At 49.0% G+C, this 23,500-nt stretch overlaps 1 protein-coding gene across 1 annotated transcript in view; it reads right to left on the minus strand.

Annotated features, from left to right (window-relative positions):
* GFM1 (G elongation factor mitochondrial 1) overlaps positions 1-23,500 on the minus strand; it is a 49,830-nt gene that overhangs the window by 24,541 nt on the left and 1,789 nt on the right. Inside the window, exons 3-12 of the mRNA XM_073578980.1 lie at positions 22,482-22,614; positions 19,884-20,088; positions 19,668-19,784; positions 19,446-19,596; positions 19,214-19,368; positions 18,229-18,313; positions 4,073-4,210; positions 3,724-3,825; positions 1,978-2,034; positions 29-166 (exon numbers count right to left, since the gene is read on the minus strand). Of these exons, the coding sequence (XP_073435081.1) occupies positions 29-166; positions 1,978-2,034; positions 3,724-3,825; positions 4,073-4,210; positions 18,229-18,313; positions 19,214-19,368; positions 19,446-19,596; positions 19,668-19,784; positions 19,884-20,088; positions 22,482-22,614 (1,281 nt within the window). The remainder of the gene's footprint in view (positions 1-28; positions 167-1,977; positions 2,035-3,723; positions 3,826-4,072; positions 4,211-18,228; positions 18,314-19,213; positions 19,369-19,445; positions 19,597-19,667; positions 19,785-19,883; positions 20,089-22,481; positions 22,615-23,500) is intronic.

Here is a 23,500-nt window from a genome sequence, read left to right on the forward strand (position 1 = left end):
GCTGATGCTATACTCTGCCGTCTATTACCTGAGCATAAATCTCCAAGTGCAGTTCTCCCATCCCCGACACAATGGTTTCTTTGCTCTCCGTCTCATAGTGAACTCTGAAGGTTGGGTCTTCTCGTGTAAATCGATTGATACCTTTAGAAAACTTGTCAATATCATTCTGGTAGGAAAGAAGTACAGTAAATATATAGAAAATTTTCTTGGTATAAGTGAGAAAAGGGAAAAGAGCAAGATCAACCAAGACTAACAATTCTTAAAGAGGACCTTTCATCATTTTGGGCCTGTTAAACTGGCCACATCATGGAATAGAGGCTGCAGAGCTGAATAAAAACTCACCCCAAAAAAAAAAATGGAACACTAAACTCAATATAAAAATAATTTCATTACAATTAGTACTAGAAGCAGGCATATTTGTAACCCAAACAAGTTTACAATAATGGGGGGGGGGTTTAAAATACACATCAGACCACACTGGGACCATATATCCTGCCTACAAATGGACCAAGTAAAACAATCCAAGGCTAAATAAAGTCCTTACCTATAGTGCCTTTATACTGCACAAGACCGGGTGAAAGACCCCTGAAGCGTGTGTCATCGCCGCTTCTTCAATAGGGAGTGCTGTGCCTATGTGTAATTCACACTCTCTTGCCATGGATTCGCCTTTCTTTCTACATTGATTCAAAGTCCATGAAACTTCCACTCCCTTGTCTGTAGACAGCCCAGTGTGTGCTTTCCTCCTTATGTGCACCTTGACACAGTACAAATTGAGAATGTGCCACTAAAGGAAAACATGGATGCTTCCCCCTTCGGATTGATGTCAGACATAGTGGGACACTAAGCTTTGTACTTCCTTTTGAAAAAGCTACCACGAAACAAATGTACTTGTGGAGCGTGTACTTTTTCCCCTGAATGCATCTGACAAATCATAAGCAGGCAGCAACACACATGGGAAAGAAGAACACACCCCCACAATTTTTTACAGCAGGTTTCTCAGTGTGGAAAACCTCTGGTAATGCTCCCTTCAACTTAACACAAAAAATAACCTAAACTTTACAAGCTAATATCTCTGCAACAGAGAGGACAAATTAAATTATAAAAACTTCATGTTGCTGAGCTCCCCAGCCTCTATGCAATGATGTGGCCAGTTTAACAAGCTCCCACGGGTCTGCTAATGACTGATTCACCAAAACTAGGAGTTGCTCCAAAGCACAGAAGTGTGAGTTTTTCTCTATTTGATCCACTCCCGATTTTGGCTTACAATTACTAATGTAAAACACTGATGTGTGCATACAACCCAACAGACATCCCAACATGTAAATTAGGAGGCATTCCACAGATCAGACCTGCATATATTTGCTAAAAATAAATAATCATGACAGCAATAATACTAGAGAATTGACATTTCAGAGCCACTAAAAATGTACCATAAAAGTTGTTGTTTACAATTAAAGGGAACCCAACACCTCAGAAAATACTTTTTACCTGCAGATGTAGGGTTAATTTGCCAGTAAATAGCATTAGAACACTGTTGGCCGCTTTATTGAAAGGTAGGCTATCAGAAGAAAATAAACATATTTCCTCCCGGAAGCAGCAATTTTTTAATAATTTGGTTGTGCACGGAGCGGTTACAGTCACCACTGAGAGGACCGCTCACTAATTTGTGAGAGGCAGCTACAAGGGCGCCACAGCATTTTGATTGACAGCTCGCAGTGCAGCACATCTGTGTAAGGCAAGCTCGTAAAAATGTCGGGTTGTGACTGTGCCTGCTCCATGCACACCACCATGACAGAAAGGTGGTGGATCCCGGGAGCAAATAACTTCACTTTTTATAGCAACCGCACTTTCAGTAAGGTGGCCGGGCAGTATTGTAATGCTCTTTACCTGGAGATTAACTCCAAATCTACAGGCAAATAACATTTTCCGATTAGATAAAAGATTAATTTAAAAAAACCGTGACAACTGGTATCCTACCTTGTCATTAGGCTTTATTGCTACAGAAATGACAGGGTCTGGCACATGGATGGATTCCTGTAATCACAATTGATACAAAAAATTAACTATTAATCCAACACAAATACATTCTTTAACCCTTTCCTGACATATGACATACTATTAAACCATATGGCAGGTCCCCAACTTTGATGCAAGCAGACACTGGCTGCGGCCACTCATGTTTCGTGACCTATTGGTCAGAGGCAGGCGGCAGGCAGGGAATAGGGAGATATTGTAAATCATCAGAATGTCTACTGCTTGAAAAAACATGCACAATGCACAAGGGGTGCAATGGAGGCAGCAAGGTCATGTGTATGACGATTAGGCATGTCAGACATTGTCAGTGCAAGACCGTGATCTCTTTCATAGGAAAATTATCGGATGTTCTAAAAACACAGTGTCATCCCATACACAATTCTGCTCTCCATGGCATTGCGTCCATCTTATCATGTTTGTGCAGTCCATTAAGTACCGTATATACTCACGTATAAGCCGAGTTTTTCAGCACATTTTTTTTGTGCTGAAAAAGCCCCTTTCGGCTTAGACTCGAGTCAGGGTCCCACAAGATGGAGGAAGCGACAGCAGCGGCAAAGCAGAGGGTCACAGGAGACAGGAGCCAACTGCTGCAGCTACACCCTGTGTCCAATGCTAAAGAGAAATGAACATTCATTGCGCTCGCAATGAATATTAATTTCACTTCAATAGCGGGCAGAGTAGTCACAGCCGCCTGCTTCCAGCAGCAGTCGGGCGATCATGTGTGCCTGATGCTAATGACAAATAAATATTCAGCACAGCCACTGGCCACTGCAGATGCTGGCACCGGAACAAGATGCTGCGAGGGAGCGCAGGGACTGTAAGTAGGATGATTTATTTTTTTTCTTAAAATGTTTTTCTGATGAGAGCCATGCATACCAGGATGGGATGAGGGAGCCATACATACCAGGATGGGGAAGAGGGAGCCATGCATACCAGGATGGGGATGAGGGAGCCATGCATACCAGGATGTGGATGAGGGAGCCATGCATACCAGGATGGGGATGAGGGAGCCATGCATACCAGGATGGGGATGAGGGAGCCATGCATACCAGGATGGGGATGAGGGAGCCATGCATACCAGGATGGGGATGAGGGAGCCATGCATACCAGGATGGGGATGAGGGAGCCATGCATACCAGGATGGGGATGAGGGAGCCATGCATACCAGGATGGGGATGAGGGAGCCATGCATACCAGGATGGGGATGAGGGAGCCATGCATACCAGGATGGGGATGAGGGAGCCATGCATACCAGGATGGGGATGAGGGAGCCATGCATACCAGGATAGGGATGAAGGGGCCATGCATACCAGGATAGGGATAAGGGGGGGGGGCATGCATACCAGGATAGGGAAGAGGGGGCAATGCATACTAGGCTTATACTGGAGTCGATGGGTTTTCCCAGTTTTTTTGTGGTAAAATTAGGGGCATCGACTTATACTCGTGTATATACGGTAGATAAAATATATATATCCCAATATCCTAACCCTAAACTCATAAAGGACATTATTTTCTAGTGCAAATACAGTAAAATGTATATTATTTTGAGAAACCACAACGCGTATCTGAACCAGAAACATATGTATATCTATACAAAAAACGAATCACGACAATCATTTGCATTTCATTCAGGAATGATAACATACATAAAAAGATAATATTCAGTATTCCTATAAGCGAGCAGCTTACCATTGACAGATTGTCATTAGATTTGCTAGTAAAGGTGTCCCCACTGGCACAGTCAATGCCGAACAAGGCACAGATGTCTCCAGCATAACCTACTTCTAAGTCCTAAAAAAAGACGAAGAGAGAAAAGAAATGATACAGTAAGCCAAATATCTGGAATAGACGTAAACCGAATGCACTTTTGATAGTATAACCTGAAGCTGCAGAAAAATGGAAGGGAACAGATTCTCACTGGTTACTCGTTCACAAGACCACTTGTAAATGAAATGTGCACTCACAAGGGGCAAACACACCATATGGGACAAATCAAAACTGCAACAGATTACCAGAAGTTGGCAGAAGAACATGTTACCTCCATGGAGTCTGCATGGAGGCGAACCAGCCTCTGCACGCGCACTCTCTTGCCAGTCCTTGTATTGTAGATGTAGTCGCTTTTCTTCAGCATCCCCTGGTACACTCGGATATATGTTAGCTGACCGAAACGTCCGGCCTGCGGCAGACATGGGGATGACAGGTAAGGCATTACCAGAATTCAGCTGCAGCTGGTTATTAACCCTCTTGCTGCTAAACCCAATATGTTCAGGACCTTTACAACTGCACCCATCTTGCATGCCTCCAGACATGATCCTTTGTGAACAGTAATGAATGAACAGTTTAATCTATGAACTAAACAGCAAAAGAACAAAATCCTTACAAGCGGGGTTTCAAGTCCGCACCCACCAGTCCTAAACTGAGGCTTAATCCCAACCACATGTAGGGTAAAACCCAGCATACTGAGGACTTTGACATCTTGCAGATTAGAATTAAGTTGCAATTTAAGATCTTAAAAGGGACAGTCCTCGGCGTAATCACTGCAGAGTCCCAGAGGAAATACAAATCTATACTCTCCCACAGTGTATCCTACGTCAGCGCTGCTATTCCCAGGGGGTCTCTTCTGACATCGGCTGCAGCTCATCATCATTCCGCCAGAACAGACATCCGCTCTGATGAAGTAGTAAAGGCTGCAGCCGATAGAGGCCACTAGCTGGCTGCTGCAGTCACATGACACATCACATCATATGATCCCCAGTAATAGCAGCGACTATAGATCATTTTTATTTTATATGGCGCCCAGAGGTACTTAAGGGTTTCTAGTTGTTAACAACCCCTTTATATTATGGTGAATAATAGATGCAAATTTAATCTAATACTTGTGAATCCAACATAATTTTTATAGAGAATCTGTCAGCAGGTTTCTGCTATGTAATCTGAGGAAAGCATGAGTTAGGGTTTAAAACACAGAATTCAGCAATGTGTCACTTATCAGGCTGTGTGGTGTTTATCTACAGTGAAGGTTTTATCACTAGGACATTATCAATGATGTGACTAGACGGCCAGTGAGCCCCGGTCTGGACTGACCACACCTCCTCCTGTGATAAGCAGCTCGCTGTCTATAGACAATATACACACGAAGCCTGGTGTGGGAGGGATTAGCTTTCTGAACTCTGCTTCATGCTACAACTGGTGGTATCACAAAAGCTGGACCCAGTAAACTAAGTGACACATGGCTGGGTTCAGGGTCTCTCTGTCTCAGGCTGCTCTCAGATGAGGTAGCAAAACCCTGCTGACAGATTCCCTTTAAAGTGCAAGAACCAAAACAGATATACAGCTGCCAAAGATTTGCACAGAATAAGATTTATGCTAATAATAGTATTCAACATAGGGGCCTTCTGTATCTGCTAACTCTTAAAATAGATACAATGGAGTCCATTTAGTATTTTCGTTTAATTCTTAACACACCGCAAAACTAGACTAGAAGGTCTCACACTGTGCCAGATGTAACCTTGGGGTTCCTGAGGTTTGATACATTTGGCTCATTTTTAGACTGTCTGGAGTACACCTTAGAGGTGGATCACACTTCCGTTTTTTGACGTCCGTCAAAATCCGCTGTTTTGCAAAAAAAAAAAAAACAGGATTTTTGGGTTGCTTACCGTAAAATCTGTTTCTCGGAGCCTTCATTGGGGGACACAGAGACCTTGGGTGTATGCTGCTGCCACTAGGAGGCTGACACTATGCACAAAAAAAGATAGCTCCTCCTCCGCAGTGTACACCCCACCGACCGGCAGAGAATTCCTCAGTTAGTGAGAAAGCAGTAGGAGAAGTAACAGAATAGGTTGACAACATAAACAACTCAACTGTAACCATTCAACCAAAGTAAGAACAGGAGCTGTAAAACATGGGAGGGTGCTGTGTCCCCCAATGAAGGCTCCGAGAAACAGATTTTACGGTAAGCAACCCAAAAATCCTGTTTTCTCGTTCGCCTTATTGGGGGACACAAGAGACCTTGGGACGTCCCAAAGCAGTCCCTGGGGTGGGAAACAAACTTCCATCAGGCCAGCGGACTCACCACCGCGGCCTGCAGAATCCGTCTACCTAGGCTGGCGTCCGCCGAAGCGTAGGTGTGGACTCTGTAGAATTTCACAAACGTGTGAACCGATGACCATGTTGCAGCTTTGCAAAGCTGCAGTGCGGAAGCTCTGTGGCGCACCGCCCAGGAGGCACCCACTGCTCGAGTAGAGTGGGCCCTGATACCCGGAGGGGCTCCGCGACGCTTAACACGGTAGGCTCCCAGGATAGCCGATCTGATCCAGCGAGCAATGGTGGCTTTTGACGCCGGGTGACCTTTCCGCGCTCCATCAGGGATAATGAAAAGAGACTCTGTCTTTCGCAAGGAAGTCGTCCTAGACAGGTAGACTCTTACCGCCCTAACCAGGTCCAGCTTGTTCGAGGACCGCTCTCGGGGATGAGTTGGATTCGGACAAAAGGACGGGAGCACGATATCCTCGTTGAGGTGAAACGAGGACACCACCTTCAGAAGGAACGAGGGCGGAGGCCGCAGAACTACCTTATCCTGGTGGAGAACCAGAAAGGGAGAGCGGCACGAAAGAGCTGCCAATTCCGACACGCGCCGGACGGAGGTGATGGCCACCAGAAAGGCTACCTTCCAAGAAAGGAGAGAAAGGGAAATATCCCTGAGGGGTTCAAAGGGCGGACCTTGCAGAACCTCAAGAACCAGATTAAGATCCCATGGATCCACGGGCGCCCGGTACGGCGGGACCGTGTGAGCCACGCCCTGAAGAAAGGTCTTAACCTGAGGACGGGAAGCCAACGTTTTCTGAAACAGAATGGACAGCGCCGAAACTTGACCCTTCAGGGAACTGAGGGCAAGCCCCGCATCCAATCCTGCCTGAAGAAACGCTAGGACTGAAGGGAGCGAAAAGGACATGGGCGCGACGTCATTGGTCTCACACCAAGTGAAATAGGCCTTCCAAGTACGGTAGTAAATCTTGGAAGATGATGGCTTTCTGGCTCGGATCATGGTCTGAATTACGTGGTCGGAAAATCCTGCTCGTTTCAGAACCTCGGTCTCAACAGCCACGCCGTTAAATTGAGCGGCCGAGAATTGGGGTGGCAAATCGGACCCTGAGACAGCAGATCTGTTCTGTCTGGAAGCTTCCAGGGGGCGTCCGCGAGAAGGTTGACAATGTCCGCGAACCAAGACCTTCTGGGCCAATTCGGGGCAATGAGAATGACCGGAAGTCCTTCTGCCTTGATCTTCTTCAACAGCTTGGGAAGAAGAGGCAGAGGAGGGAACAGGTAGGGAAGTTCGAACTGGGACCAAGGAACGGCCAGGGCGTCGGCGCCCACTGCCAGAGGGTCCCGAGACCTGGACACGAATTGTGGGACTTTCCTGTTGAGGCGAGACGCCATGAGGTCTACATCCGGAGTTCCCCACCGAAGGCAGAGCAGATGAAACACTTCCGGATGTAGGGACCATTCTCCCGCCGCGAGACCCTTGCGGCTGAGAAAATCGGCGGCCCAGTTGTCTACGCCGGGAATGTGAACCGCGGAAATTGTCGGGACGGAAATCTCCGCCCAACGAAGAATCTTGGACACCTCCGCCAGGGCTGAAACACTCCGTGTTCCCCCTTGGCGGTTGACATATGCCACCGCTGTGGCGTTGTCTGTCTGAATCCGTACCGGCAGTCCCTTGAGGAGCCTTTCCCAGTGGACCAGAGCAAGATGGATCGCTCGAATCTCCAGAACGTTGATCGGTAGCGCTGATTCCCGATCCGACCATCGATCCTGAACAGTGTGGTTGCGGAACACAGCACCCCAACCGAGGAGACTGGCATCTGTGGTTACTATCTGCCAGTGAATGGGAAGGAAGGATCGACCCGATAGAATGAGAGGTGACGACAACCACCAGTTGAGAGACCGCTTGATCCGGTAAGAAAGATGGACAGGGCGATCCAGGGACCGAGGCGACCTGTTCCACTTCGACAGAATGGCCTGCTGGAGAGGCCTGGCGTGAAATTGGGCAAAGGGAACTGCCTCTATCGCCGCGACCATCTTTCCCAGGACCCTCATGGCTGTACGGAGGGATGGGAATCGCGAGGTCTGCAGCGATCGTACTTCCTGCTGCAGAGAGAGAATCTTTTCTTGTGGGAGAAAGACCCTTGACCGACGAGTGTCGAACAGAAGACCTAGAAAGACCAGGCGTTGGGTAGGAATCAGACAGGACTTTTTCCTGTTGACGATCCACCCGAAATTGGAAAGAGTGTCCAGGACGATTGACAAACTTTGGTGAGCCTGTTGGAATGAGGGAGCCTTGATCAGAATATCGTCTAGGTACGGGAAAAGAACGAGGCCTCTGACTCTCAACAAAGCCATCAACGCAGCCATGATCTTCGTGAAGACTCTGGGAGCGGTGGCAAGACCGAAGGGCAGTGCGACAAACTGGTAGTGGTGCTGTCGAATCGCAAAGCGCAGGAACTTCTGATGTCCGGAGAAAATTGGAACATGTAAATAGGCATCTTGGATGTCTATTGAGCACATGAATTCCTGCTCCTCCATGGAGGCGATGACCGAGCGAAGCGACTCCATGCGGAAGTGGCGAAGGCGGACCCTCTTGTTGAGCAGCTTGAGATCCAAGATGGGTCGAACTGCGCCGTCTTTTTTCGGCACTACAAACAGGTTCGAGTAGAACCCCGTGAAGCGCTCCGATTCGGGAACGGGCACAATCACCCCGGAACTGAGGAGAGCGGCGATAGCTGTAGAGAACCCCGGGATCAAAGCTGGATCCTTTGGAGGCCGGGATTCGAAGAAACGATCCCGTGGGAGAGAGACGAACTCTATCTTGTATCCTGAGGATACGACCTCCCTGACCCAGGCGTCCTCCACGGCGGCCAGCCAAACGTCCCTGAAGGAAAGAAGTCGACCTCCCAATTGGAAAGGCCCTTCGCGTGCCCGATGATAGTCATGCTGAAGTAGACCGTCCAGATCTAGATCTGGACGGTCTGCCCTGGGAGGAGTGGGGTCGCCAGGAAGGAGTGGGTCTGAAGGAAACTTTCCTTCTCTCCTGGCGAGCCTGCGGTCTCTGTTGGCTGGAGGAGTTGTCCGCCGTATTGAAACGGCGGAAAGTCCGAAAGGGTCGAAACTGACGCCTTAGTGGGGGTCTGCGAGGCTTGGACTGAGGGAGGAGTGAACTCGTGCCTCCGGTGGCGTCCTTAATAATCTGGTCCAATTGGGACCCAAAGAGGCGCACCCCCTGAAAAGGCAGGTTAGTGAGGGACTTTTTAGAAGACAAGTCCGCTTGCCATGCCTTTAGCCAAAGTGTACGTCGAATTGCAATAAACGTTGCTTGACGCCTGAACTGCACAGGATGCAGCATCCAAGGAAGCGGAGAGAAGATAGTCCCCAGCATGGGAGATCTGATTGGCGAGATTGGCCAAATGCTCCGGTTGCGCCTTATCTAAGATGCCCTGCCGAAGGTCGTCTGCCCACGTGGCTATGGTCTTTGCTGTCCAGGATGAAGCAAAGATTGGACACACCGCTGCTGAAGCCGCTTCAAAGGCAGACTTCGCCAGGGATTCTATAATCCTGTCATTAGAATCCTTTAGGGACGCCACGCCTGAAAGCGGGAGAACCGTGTTATTGGATAGCCTGGACACGGGCGGATCGACCGAGGGAGAGGCCGACCAGTTGTCCGTGAGCTCCTTAGCAAATGGGTAGAGTATGCCGAGACGTTTTCCTCTTTGAAAGCGTCTGGTCGGATCCTCTCTTTCCTTGGTAAAAATTTTCCCAAACTGGGAATGGAAAGGAAAAACCCTGGAGGGAGTTTCTGCCCGTCTGAACGAAACCTCCTGATCTGAGGATTTCGCAGGGGAGTCAGCAATATCGAAGGTATGATGGATCGCAGCAATGAGGTCCTGCACTGTGACCTTCATGCTTGCATCCTGGTCTGAATCCAGCTCTAAAATCCCCTCAGATGACCTGTCCGAAAGCGCTTCCCCTGACTCGGGAGAGGAGGCCCGAGAGGGAGACTGGTGAGAAGGGCTATGCGGTGAGATGGGACTAGGAGAGGATTCCGGCTGGGAATCTTGCCTGGGTCTTTTGCGACTACCGCTGGCTGATTCAGATGGAACAATTTGGGACCTGCTTGGCCCTGCTGAAGAGTCCAGGGGCAACTTATCAAGAACGGCCACCAGGGACTGAGACACCCTGGTGAGGTCTGCCACTGATTGAGATAGCGAGGAGGCCCAGCCAGGCATGGGGGGCTCACTCTCACCTGGGGCCGCAGATGGCTCCTGGACGGCGTCAGGCTGAATTGGATTGCTACAATCCAGGCAGAGGGGAGTGGACTGGCCTGAGGGAAGTTTGCGATTGCACGAAGAACATGCAAAGTACTTGACTAAAGTGCAGGGGGGGGGCGGTAGAGCGGGTACGATCAGACTTAGACATAGTGAAAAGCTGAGGTAATGCCGGAAGGTTGGGGGACAGAGGGCGGAGAAGGGTCAGTCTGCAGTGCAGAGCTACTCACGGTCCGGTGTCCCCAGAAGCGATGCTCTGCGACCTGTCAGTGGATGCAGGTCAGAGCGAAATCCGGCCGACAGACCTCCTGAAAAAACCAGCTGGAAAAGATGCTGTCCAGTGAGGAGCTGGTGCCCGGCTAACAGGCTGGGAAAATGGCGCCGTCCTGAGAAAAAGCGCGCCTTAGGAGAGGAGGGAGGGCGGAGCACCTCGCAGGGTTAAAATTCACCGCCCTCTAGCCAATAGCAGGCTGGGCAGGTGAAGGACAGGCGGTGGGAGGGCCTGGGAAGAGCGGGAGAGAAGCCCGCTTAGAAGAAAGGGGCGGGGGGCGTGGCCGCGACGCAGCGGTAGGCCCGAACTGAAGCCGGGGCCTAAATTAGTTGCGGCGGCCGCCTGTCAGCAGGGGGTCGGCGCGGAGGTCCGAAAAAGTGGGACGCCGCAGTCGCAAGTCGCTCCCAATGGGAAAAAACCCTGTGCTCCCTGTACCCAGAAAGGGGGGAGGGAAGGGGGGGGGGGATGCCCAGCAACATTGAGCTGCCTATAGCCTTGTGGCGACTGCGAGCGACCGCAGCGCCTACCCCTGTGACCATTGAAGAGGTGACCGTCGGGAATGGGCAGCAGGTAAATAAATATGAAGCCGGGGCCTAATACTCACCTATCCACGATCCGTTACCTGTCTGAAGAAGTCTTGCGTCTCATCCAACCGACAGGCTCTGGTAGGCGAGTGGGAGGGAGACTGGCGACAAGGACCCCTGGAGTCGCTGGCACGTCTTGGTGTCGGCGTCCGTCTGGCTGGTCCTGCCGCGGAGAACTGCAAGGATACGGGGTGGCAGTACACGCCGTACTTGCAGACTCCATGTGGGAGTACAGATGTGACTTTTCACTCTGTATCCCTCCGTAGAACCTGAAAAGGAACGACGCACAACGAGGTAGATATGGGTCTAATAAAAGACCCGTGTCCACCTCCTACTGACACTAAGCTAAACTGGGGAATTCTCTGCCGGTCGGTGGGGTGTACACTGCGGAGGAGGAGCTATCTTTTTTTGTGCATAGTGTCAGCCTCCTAGTGGCAGCAGCATACACCCAAGGTCTCTGTGTCCCCCAATAAGGCGAACGAGAAAACGGATCTGCCATTTTTTTGGGCGGATCCGTTTTCTTCCCAGAGACTTGCAGAAGATCCGTCCAAAAAAACGGATCCGGTAGCATCCGTTTGTGGCAAAATGGATCAGTTTTTTCACACTTTGGCGGACGCCAAAAAACTGATGTGTGAAACAGGCCTTATTACTCTGTCGCCTAATTGGGGGACACAGAACCTTGGGTGTTATGCTGCTGTCCACTAGGAGGCGACACTATGCATAATCTGAAAAAAGATTAACTTTGGCTCCTCCTCTGCAGTATACACCCCTGGACGGCGTCAGCCTTCTCCAGTTTTTGCTTAGTGTCGCAAGGAGGCACACCTTTTTTCTTCCGTTTTTTTCCTTTTTTCACGGAAATACAGATGAAGAAAAGTGGGTCTCCAGCGAGACTCCCGGCATGGCTCCCTCCTCGGTCCCCTATTAGGGGTACCCGGTTGAGGTGGGTTTTTTTTTCCCCCATGTCGCTCCCTCCCCAGTCCCTCGGGTCCTGGTTCGAGGTCGAGACCCCCCTCCTTCCCCAACACCCTTAAGGGGTCTGGGTTGAGGTCGAGGCGAGGATGAAGACCCCCTGACGGTGACAGACGCACCCTCCCTAATCCCCCGCAGGGGGTATTAGGTTGAGACGCCTCAGGTAGGGTCGGAGATCAGGCAGCATTCCGCAGCTTCCAGGGACCCCAGGCCGGCTGAGGGATCCTGTGGGGGCCGGGGGAGGGTGCGGACTGGATGGCACAGCAGAAACAGGGCTTTTGCTGCGTCCCTGTCTCTGCAGCAGCAGCGGCTCCATAGCCCTTCAGGGGCCCCCCATACAAAAACCGCTACCCCTGCTACCCCCACCGCTATCCAGTCGACCGTTCTGGGGGGGTCTGGTACAAATCCGCCCCCCCCCCCCGGACTACCGCGCCGCTCTGGAGCCCTCCTGGGCATCAGGCTTCAAATTTAGACCGCGGCTTCGGCCTAGCTGAAGCCGCCGCCTTTTCCCCGCCCCCCGGCCCGCCCCCCGGATGACCAATATGACACACTGGAGTGTCATAGAAGGGGTGGATTGAGGCAGAAAGGGCGCGTTTTTACACAGCCCAGCGCGCCCTTTTCAGCTCTCCGCCCCCTCCTCCCTCTCCTCAGAGCCCCGGTGGCCATTTTTTCTGGATGAGATCCAGGAGAGAAGCATCACAGCGGTCTCCGGGGGGCACAGAACTTGGATCTGTCGGCGCTGGACCTAGGGGCACACCGGTGGGGTAAGCTCACAGCTGGGTTCTCATTACTCAGCTGTGAATCTATACTTCCTATAAGGCTTTCTGTGGGTTCCCTCTGCGTAGCCACCCCTGTACGATCCCTTATAGCCAGCCTCTGTGCACTATGCCGGGCTCAAGGAAGAGAACCAGGCAGGAATGTTTCTATGCATTCTGCACAGCCTGCAAAGCCACGCTCCCTAGTGGCAGCACGTATCCGCACTGCCGGGTCTGCATCCAGAACTCTGGGTCAGAACCCCAGGGAGTCCCTACTGACGCTTCAGTGTCACAGGCCACGCCGGAATGGGCAACTCAGATGTCTCAGTCTATGTCACAGTCCATAGACAACCTAACTGCTACATTGCTGCAAGCTCTGCAGAGTCGGACCCCGGCTATGGACGGTACACAGCAAACGGACAGCTTGTCTCAGGAACATGCTGCTTCTGACTCTCACAGACGTAAGCGGACTCACAGGTCTCGATCACCTGAGTCGCACTATAGCACAAGGTCGTTCCCCTCTAGGGAGAGACAGCGTCATTCCAGGTCTCCTGGGCAGTCCCCTGCCACAGACAGACAGTGCAATTTACCACAGGGATCCCCCACCACAGAAGACCCCCGCCCCAGGTCGCCCTCCAGGGATCACCTTAGTGAGGCACAGGATTCGGAGGGCATCTGTGACTCCGACTCAGATAATGAAACGGTCAGGTCCGTGGTACCTTCTCCCCCTAGCAATACAGCGCTAGTTGAGGACATAATTTCTTCTATTCATCGGGTGCTAAAAATTCCAGAGTCGCCCCCGGAAGTCCCAAAACATAGGATTTGCTTCGAAAGTGTTCAAAAACCACCTAAGGTCTTCCCTAATCACGATGAGTTTGAGAAAATACTTACCAAACAGTTTGCGCAGCCTGACAAAAAATTCGCTAATCGCAAATATCTGGAAGCGAAGTACCCTTTCCCACAGGAAGACACCAAACAATGGGCAGATCCACCTGAAGTGGACCCTCCGGTTTCTAGGCTAGCAGCGCAGACTTTACTCTCTCTGCCGGATAGCTCAACCCTCAGGGACGCAGCAGACCGGCAAGTAGAATGCATGGCTCGTTCTATTTTCGAAGCGGCAGGCGCCTCTCTGGGCCCTGCGTTTGCTTCAGTTTGGGCAGCCAAGGCCATCCTAGCTTGGGCCAAAAGACTACAGGAGGGTCTTCAGGCTTCAAATCCTGAACTCTCGGACCAAGCGGTCCAGATGGCAGTGGTAGCAGACTACATGATTCATGCAGCCCTGGATTCCGCCAGAGGTGTAGCGGGAATAGCATCAAACGCCATCACGATCCGACGCATCCTCTGGCTGCGAGAATGGAAAGCGGATGCGGCCTCAAAGAAGTCCCTCACGCGACTTCCGTATTCTACTGATAGACTTTTCGGCGAAAAGTTGGACACCATGATAGCCAATGCCACCGGGGGTAAGAGTACCTCTCTCCCTCAACTAAAACCGAAACGCACGTTCAAACGAAGAAACCAGACGCGATTCCGATCCTTTCGGAATTCCTCGGGCTGGTCCGTTTCGCGCCCAGTGCAAAACCGCAACCGTTCTCCACGCAGAGACAACCCACGGACGCAGCAGCGACCGGACAGGGCTTGGCAGTCGAAAGCAGGCAAGCGAAACCCAAGGGAGGAAAACCTCAGAACTTCACTTCATCATGACTCGAGACCTCCGGAAGACACCCCACCAGTAGGCGGCCGACTTTTACTCTTTCAGCAAGTCTGGCTGCCTATTACAGAAGACAGGTGGGTCAGGGAAATAGTGTCTTCCGGATACAAGATAGAGTTCACTTCCGTTCCACCGAACCGGTTCTTCCTTTCTGTTCCTCCAACACCACCAGAAAAGGCTCGTGTCTTCCACCAAGCGGTTTCCTCTCTCCTTCAAATCAGGAGTTGTGGTGCCGGTTCCCGCGAACGAGAGATTCCGAGGATTCTACTCAAATTTGTTTGTAGTCCCCAAGAAAGGAGGCGGCGTCCGACCCATACTGGACCTAAAACAGCTCAACAATTACGTACGGGTCCGTCATTTCCGCATGGAGTCCCTCCGGTCCATCGTTGCATCCATGGAGCAGGGAGAATTCCTCGCCTCCATAGACATACAGGATGCGTATCTCCACATACCAATTGCTCCCGCCCACCAAAGGTTTCTCAGGTTCGCGGTCAACCAAAACCACTACCAGTTTGTCGCCCTTCCGTTCGGACTCGCCACGGCTCCAAGAACGTTCACCAAAGTCATGGCGGCCACCATGGACGTCCTGCACTCAAGAGGCATTCTAGTCGTCCCGTACCTGGACGACCTCCTCGTCAAGTCTCCCACTTTCAAAGACTGCGAGGTCAGTGTCTCAATCACTCTAGACACTCTGAGTCGCCTGGGATGGCTAGTCAACCTACAGAAATCGTCGACCATCCCAACTCGGACTCTAACATTCCTGGGAATGGTATTCGACACCACCAGGGGCCTGGTGCTCCTTCCCAAGGACAAGACACTGGCCATCCGTCTGGGAGTTCGCACACTCCTTCGCAGTCCTCCTCGATCTCTCCGGTTTGCCATGAGAATCCTCGGCAGGATGGCAGCAGCAATAGAGGCAGTGCCATTTGCCCAGTTTCACCTCAGGGTCCTTCAGCTAGCCATACTCAGATCTTGGGACAGGAACCCCTTCTCCCTCGACAGGGAGTTCAGGTTGACGTCATCGACCAGGAGGTCCCTGCACTGGTGGCTCAAACCAACCTCGCTTACACGAGGGAAGCCATTCCTCTCAGGACAATGGAAGATCCTGACTACCGATGCAAGCCTGACAGGCTGGGGGGCGGTACACCTACATCACAGGGCACAGGGCAAGTGGTCACCGAGGGAAGTGACATTGCCCATCAATGTTCTGGAAATCAGGGCCATTCTCTTGGCACTGAGAGACTTTCATCACTTGCTTGCAGCCTCGCACATACGGATACAGTCGGACAATGCCACGGCTGTGGCATACGTGAATCACCAAGGCGGGACCCGCAGCGCCCAGGCAATGAGAGAAGTGGCTCATATCCTCCGCTGGGCGGAAGACACAAGGTCGGTTCTTTCTGCGGTACACATTCCGGGTGTAGAAAACTGGGAAGCCGACTTCCTCAGCAGGCAAGGAATGGACTCGGGGGAGTGGTCTCTCCATCCCGAGATTTTTTACCAGATCTGTCAACGATGGGGAACCCCGGATGTGGACCTAATGGCATCCCATCTCAATGCCAAGGTTCCCAATTTCATGGCCAGGACACACGACCCGCGGTCGCTCGAAGCGGATGCCCTGGTCCAGGACTGGTCCCAGTTCCGACTCCTGTACATTTTTCCACCCCTCCCCCTAATAGCCAGGGTCGTGAGGAAGGTCAAGCAAGAGGGAGTTCCGACCATCCTCATCGCGCCAGACTGGCCCAGACGTACTTGGTACGCCGACATCGTCCAACTTACGGCAGACGCCCCCTGGCGTCTACCCGACCGCCACGACCTTCTGTCTCAAGGTCCGTTCTTCCACCAGAATTCAGGGGCCCTCAATTTGACGGCATGGCCCTTGAAACCTGGATTCTAACCCAGGCAGGTTTTTCACCGGCAGTCATTGCAACTATGATCAGGGCAAGGAAGCCTGCCTCTGCCAAGCTCTATTATCGTACCTGGAGAGCCTTCTTTTCTTGGTGCGAATCTCATGGACAAGTCCCACTCCCTTATTACCTCCCGAAGGTACTAGGTTTTCTTCAATCGGGCCTAGATGCCAAGCTATCCTTAAGTTCGCTTAAGAGTCAGGTGTCGGCGCTTTCAGTCCTTTTTCAAAAGCGCATTGCTATTAAACCGCAAGTAAGGACTTTCATCCAGGGAGTTTCCCGATTGGTTCCTCCCTACAAACGTCCAATGGATACGTGGGACCTCAATCTGGTCCTGACAGCATTGCAAGCTCCACCCTTCGAACCTCTTAGAGAAGTTCCACTCTCCATTCTGTCTCAGAAAGTGGTTTTTCTAGTGGCTATCACCTCGTTACGCAGAGTGTCGGAATTGTCAGCACTTTCCTGCAGACGACCTTTCCTAGCCTTTCACCAGGACAAGGTGGTTCTCCGCACAGTACCATCCTTCCTTCCGAAGGTTGTGTCCAACTTTCACCTTAACGAAGAGATTTCACTGCCTTCCCTTTGCCCGGTTCCGGTACATAGAGTGGAGAAGGCTCTGCATACGCTTGACCTAGTCAGGGCATTGCGGATTTACGTGTCCAGGACTGCACCTTTCCGGAAATCCGATTCCCTCTTCATTCTTACGGAAGGTAGTCGCAAGGGGTTGCCGGCTTCCAAGGCTACCCTTGCCAGGTGGATCAAGTCCACCATACATGAGGCCTACCGACTTAACAGTTCCCCTCTTCCGGCCGGTATCACGGCACACTCTACACGGGCAGTAGGGGCCTCCTGGGCCATTCTGCATCAGGCTTCGGCACAACAAGTGTGCAAGGCGGCCACTTGGACTAGCCTACACACGTTTACGAAACACTACAGTGTTCATACCCAGTCCTCAGCGGATGCGAGCCTGGGTAGACTGGTTCTGCAGGCGGCAGTACCCCAAGTCTAGGGGACTGTCGGCACAATATTCGTCCACTGCTTCCCACCCAGGGACTGCTTTGGGATGTCCCAAGGTTCTGTGTCCCCCAATTAGGCGACAGAGTAAAGGAGATTTTTGTGTACTCACCGTAAAATCTCTTTCTCTTAGCCTTTAATTGGGGGACACAGCTCCCACCCTGTTGCCCTTACGGGCCGTTGTTTCCTGTTGAGTTCTCATATTGTTCTTGAGCTCGTACATAGTAGCCTTCTTACAGGCATGGTTATGTTATTTGGTTACGTTCCTCCTTATGCTTTGGCACAAAACTGGAGAAGGCTGACGCCGTCCAGGGGTGTATACTGCAGAGGAGGAGCCAAAGTTAATCTTTTTTCAGATTATGCATAGTGTCGCCTCCTAGTGGACAGCAGCATAACACCCAAGGTTCTGTGTCCCCCAATTAAAGGCTAAGAGAAAGAGATTTTACGGTGAGTACCCAAAAATCTCCTTTTTAAATTCTTTGTGAGTGAAATCTGATCCAACATATTTGCTGGGAGGAGATGGTTATTTTTATTTATAAACATAAATATGTCACAAGTCATAAAATACTGTTTTGGCACAAACTGCATCAGAATTGTAGTGCATTTGGTTTAGTAGATGACCCCAATGAATTTTCCAAGCACAGATTCAATCATTACTTGGTACCTACTTCCAGTTTAAATGCAAGTCCAACAAATGGATGGGAGTCATCCCTCAGGGGGCTCATCAAAATCTTAGTAGGCTCTTCTGAATTCCTAAAAACACATACATGTCATTAGTTGTCATAGACTGAGGCTTAGGTCATCAAAATAAGTGTGTGTAACATCAGCTGTATCACAGCCGAGCTCCAGATCATTCTCTCCATGAGACAGGACTTGTAACGGCATAAAATGCCTATAATGAATGACGTCTGTGTAATAACACATCTATAAAGAGAAATCATGTAATAAATGTCCATCGGAGTCAGACAAGTCTTATTCCCTAGTTGACCAGAGATTCAACATACATGAAATTACACAGTACAGGTCCAAAAAAGCCACCACTTGCCTGAACAACATACAAAGCAGCAGACGAGATTAGCGAGTTAAGGAGTCGGATGTTTTTGTGACTTCATTATTCGTTGCCCTGTTCCAAGAGGCAAAACTTTTTCATTTTCCTTTTAGATTTTTTTTTTTTTTTTTTTTTTAATGCGGGACTACTTGCTGTTTGCAATGTTACCATTCATTTTAACATATAATTATGCTGCAAAATAGAAACATAATATACTGAAGAACAGAAGAAAAAAATTCCAAATGGTTTGAAATGGTGGGAAACAAAATGCAATTCCACCTATATTTATGACGTGGCAATGAGATTCTCTGGATAAGTATGATTACATTGATCAATTTTAGTGGTTATAAAAAAAAGCCTCAGAACTATACATTATTATATACACACACAATGTTTGCAGACAGGACAACAGGTTCAATTTGGTAGGTTTGCATTAAAGGGGTATTCTCATCTCCAAAATCCTATCCCTATCGGATTAGAAAAGCTATACTATATTTCTACTTGGAGGTATTTGCTAATATTATTATTACACCTAGTACACATTGGGATAGGATCTTGGAGATGGGACTACCCCTTTAAACTGAGATAGGACTCTGAGAACTTACTCTTCATTGAGAATTGCATAGTTGGGAACTTCAGATGGGTTGGGAAGGTACTCAAGGACAGCATCTAGAAGTGGTTGCACACCCTTGTTCTTCAGGGCGCTCCCTACTAGTACAGGGGTGAATATCCTCTTCAGAGTGGCCCTGCGGATAGCCAGCTAAAGAAGACAGGGCGAGTTCCCATAAGCAAATAAATAATTGAAAGCACATGCACACATTAAGCATAGTCATTCACCTTCAGATCAGTAATGGATGGGATCTTCTCCTCCAGAAACATCTCTCCTAAGATATCATCTGAATTGGCCACACTTTCTATCAGCTCTTGCCGTCTGTCTGCGGCTTGTGCTCTGTACTCGGCTGGGATATCGTCATAGCGGATCTGCTGCCTGAAATGACGCTCATTGGTAAACTACAAATGACACACAGCAGTAACCACCAAGGCTACAGATCTTCATACCCAAATTGCCCATCAAAATAAATGGCACGCTCATCCACAAGGTCTATGATTCCTTTGAAATTTCCCTCAAGTCCAATCGGAAGCTGGATAAACGCTGCATTGTGGTTCAATTTAGACCTGGTAAAAAAAAAAAAAAGCAAACAAACATTGACCTGACAGAAGGAACACACCAAGAGCGATCCTATAGATCACGTGTAGGGTAGCTGGCGAGCCCACCTCAGCTGCTGCACAGCCCGGTCGGGGTGAGAACCCAATCTGTCACACTTGTTGATGAAGGTTAGGAAAGGGACATTGTATCTCTTCATCTGCCGGTTCACCGTCATGGTCTGACACTGGACTCCCCCAACTGCACACACAACGAGGATGGCGCCATCCAGCACTCGCAGAGCTCTTTCCACTTCAATAGTAAAGTCCACGTGTCCTGCAGATCGAATATATGGAAATTACATTCAATGGAGATAGGCCATAATGGTCACTAGTAATGAAGACCTCCAAACTTTCAGTAAATTAAAAATGACAACTGTGGCCAGAGACAAATTTTGCATTTTCTGCCGAAACTCCAGAGCTCAATCCCTGCTTAATCCCGGCCATTTCCTAGTATCATTCCTTGATGTGACACAGCCATTTTCCAACTGCAGCTCACGACACTGACTAGCGGCAGTTGAGCCTGGATCTCATGCCACAACTAACGCCTCTCATGACAAGTCAGTGGACACTGCGATCTACTGTTCAGCCCCTCGGTGAGGTTTTCACACGGGATTTTGTTGCCAGAAGCCCCAGCAACCGCAAGGAGCCAAGCACGAGACAGACGGACGTAAGTGATGTTGGGCACAGTGCTTGAAATCAGAGATCCACTGGACCTGGGACAGTTGGGAGTTATGGCTGCAGTGGGACAGCTCAACTGTAGTAGTCAAAATAGCAAACATATATAGGAGGAAACATAGTAGCAGTTCATGACAATCAACCAGGGTCCTGCGTACATTTGTCAAAGGACCTCTGAAGACAGAAAAAAAAGGAAGTTTTGTTTAGTTGCCATGGGCAACGACTCCACTTCTCTATCTACTTTTCCTCATAATTTGGTTGCGGTTAGAAATCTTAACAACATGGCTGGCTGCAACTATATCCAAAACTGTAGGCATGTCCAGTATGTGGCTCAGATGCTCCTGTAATCTGGACATACTAATCATCTTCCTTTACAGACCCTCCTATGTCTTCACAGGATGGATGGATATTTGTAGCGCAGGGAGCATACAGTGGGTACGGAAAGTATTCAGACCCCTTTACATTTTTCACTCTTTGCTTCATTGCAGCCATTTGGTAAATTCAAAAAAGTTCATTTTTTTCTCATTAATGTACACTCTGCACCCCATCTTGACTGAAAAAAACAAATATAGAAATGTTTGCAAATTTATCAAAGAAAAACTTAAATATCACATGGTCATAAATATTCAGACCCTTAGAAGCACCCGTTTGAGCTAGTACAGCCATGAGTGTTCTTGGGAATGATGCAAAAAGTTTTTCACACCTGGTTTTGGGGATCCTCTGCCATTCTTCTTTGCAGATCCTCTCCAGTTCCATCAGGTTGGATGGTGAACGATGGTGGACAGCCATTTTCAGGTCTCTCCAGAGATACTCAATTGGGTTTAGGTTCTGAAGCCACTCCTTTGTTATTTTAGCTGTGTGCTTAAGGGCATTATATTGTTGGAAGGTGAACCTTCGGCCAAGTCTGAGGTCCAGAGCACTCTGGAAGGTTTTCATCCAGGATCTCTCTGTACTTGGCCGCATTCATGTTTCCTTCAATGGCAACCAGTTGTCCTGTCCCTGCAGCTGAAAAACACCCCCATAGCATGATGCTGCCACCACCACGTTTAACTGTTGGGATTGTATTGGGCAGGTGATGAGCAGTGCTTGGTTTTCATCAGAGCACGCTAACCTACATGAGTTGATTATTTTACATAGTTATCTAATCTATTCTAGAGCTTTTGTTAAAGTAGTTTTTGAAACGTCAGAATATAATGCTCGGCATTTGCTTACAACTTGCAGGACATATTGCTTTTGTTCTTCATCTTTTGTCAGAAGGTCGTTAAAGTCGGTTACTTCCTACCTCTTTAATTTTTCTTTCCTAACTTTTGGATTTACAACCCTAGCGTGCTCTGATGGTTCATCTGTGCTACTGAGCAATTTATTAGCCATTAACAACTTTTCATTGTCTGTAATGGTGGGATCAAAAAACGATAATCCCACCAACTCTGCATTCAAATACCACAAATGGTTCGAAAATATGGTCAGGGCTATTTCTGCAATGTTGTTGTCACATTCTTTATAGTCTAACAGACTATGCAAAATACCTAAATCTTAAAATACCTCAATTTGGATTTTTTCAAACTTTGAGCGACGAGCGGCACGGGTTAACGTCGTTTGATCGAGCTCAAATTTTGGCTATCTCAATATCTGGAAAGGGGAATCGTTTTGTGGGGTCCAGACGGACAAAATTCCGACATCGATTTTTTGCGGTCACCCTATTGTCCATTAATGAGAAAAAAATGAACTTGTTTGTATTTACCAAATGGCTACAATGAAACAAAAAATTTAAAAGGGGTCTGAATACTTTCCATACCCACTGTATGTGTTAAACCCATTCCAAATCATTTTCCTGGGCCACATTGGATTAGACTGAATGCTTCGCAGACAATATAAGGGAAATATAACCTGTCCATAGACCAGCATTGTACCCACACAGTGCACCCTGCATGCGCAGGAGCGGACATATATGTGATTACTCAAGGCCGCCGAAACTTACATACTATACCGTACCTGGTGTGTCAATTATGTTGATATTCATGTTTTTCCACATAGTGTAGGTGGCAGCAGACTGAATGGTAATGCCTCTCTGCCGCTCTAATTCCATTGAATCCATAACAGCGCCAACGCCATCTTTACCTTTCACCTGGAGAAAAGTAATCCAGACATGATGGTGAATTAATCAGGGAATGCATATCCAGATTCTGCAGCAAGTCACAAAGCTTTGTAGTTCTTAGACCCAATTCACATGACTGGGACTCATGTACACATTCCATCTATTTTTCACAGATAGCGCAAGTACCCATTTCATTATAAGGGTTCATTCAAAAGCCTTTTTTTTTTATTTTGCAGGCCAACTTTCAATAAAAACAAGCCATAACATGTAAAGGTTTGGCCCGATTCATGAACCAAACTCACACATCCATGACAGGGTCCATGATGAAATATCACACGGATGCCATCTCTGCCGCATCCGTGTGACATCTGAGAGAGTAAATGGACGTGTGAATGGGGCACTAAATTTACCTTTGAACTTCATTTCTCCATTCTGTGAGTAGGCCTATATCAGACTGCACTTGGAAGACATTGTCCCAGGTATACTCTGGCTTCTCACCAGTGAGTGCGAGCCCTAAGACTGAAGCTGGTTCCTGGCATCTGCACATCAACTACAGGTGAAATGAATGGTGGCTTTTTACATATTGAGCAGTGTGCATGATACAAGGACAGCTTCAGCCGGCCAGAGAGGACCACCCCTTCCCCGGGACCCACAGACTAATAGGGCATGGCCTTATGATATTTTTCAGAAGTATTATAAAAATTTTCATTCAGGGTGTGCATTGTCAACAATTTTCAGCAAAGTTTGGAAGGCTAAAACAATATTTATACATTCCATTCAGTTCAGCCTTATGATCTGTTAAAATGAAAATCTGATGTGACTAACAAAGAAATTACAGCATCCTTTTATTATAACTTCTTTAAAAGACTCCAAAAAGCATCACAAAGAACGACTGCAGAACTGCTTGCATGTTCCA

The sequence above is a fragment of the Dendrobates tinctorius genome, unplaced genomic scaffold, assembly GCF_039654945.1.
Source record: "Dendrobates tinctorius isolate UK_male_01 unplaced genomic scaffold, ASM3965494v1 ptg000060l, whole genome shotgun sequence".
In the NCBI taxonomy this organism is placed as follows: domain Eukaryota; kingdom Metazoa; phylum Chordata; class Amphibia; order Anura; family Dendrobatidae; genus Dendrobates; species Dendrobates tinctorius.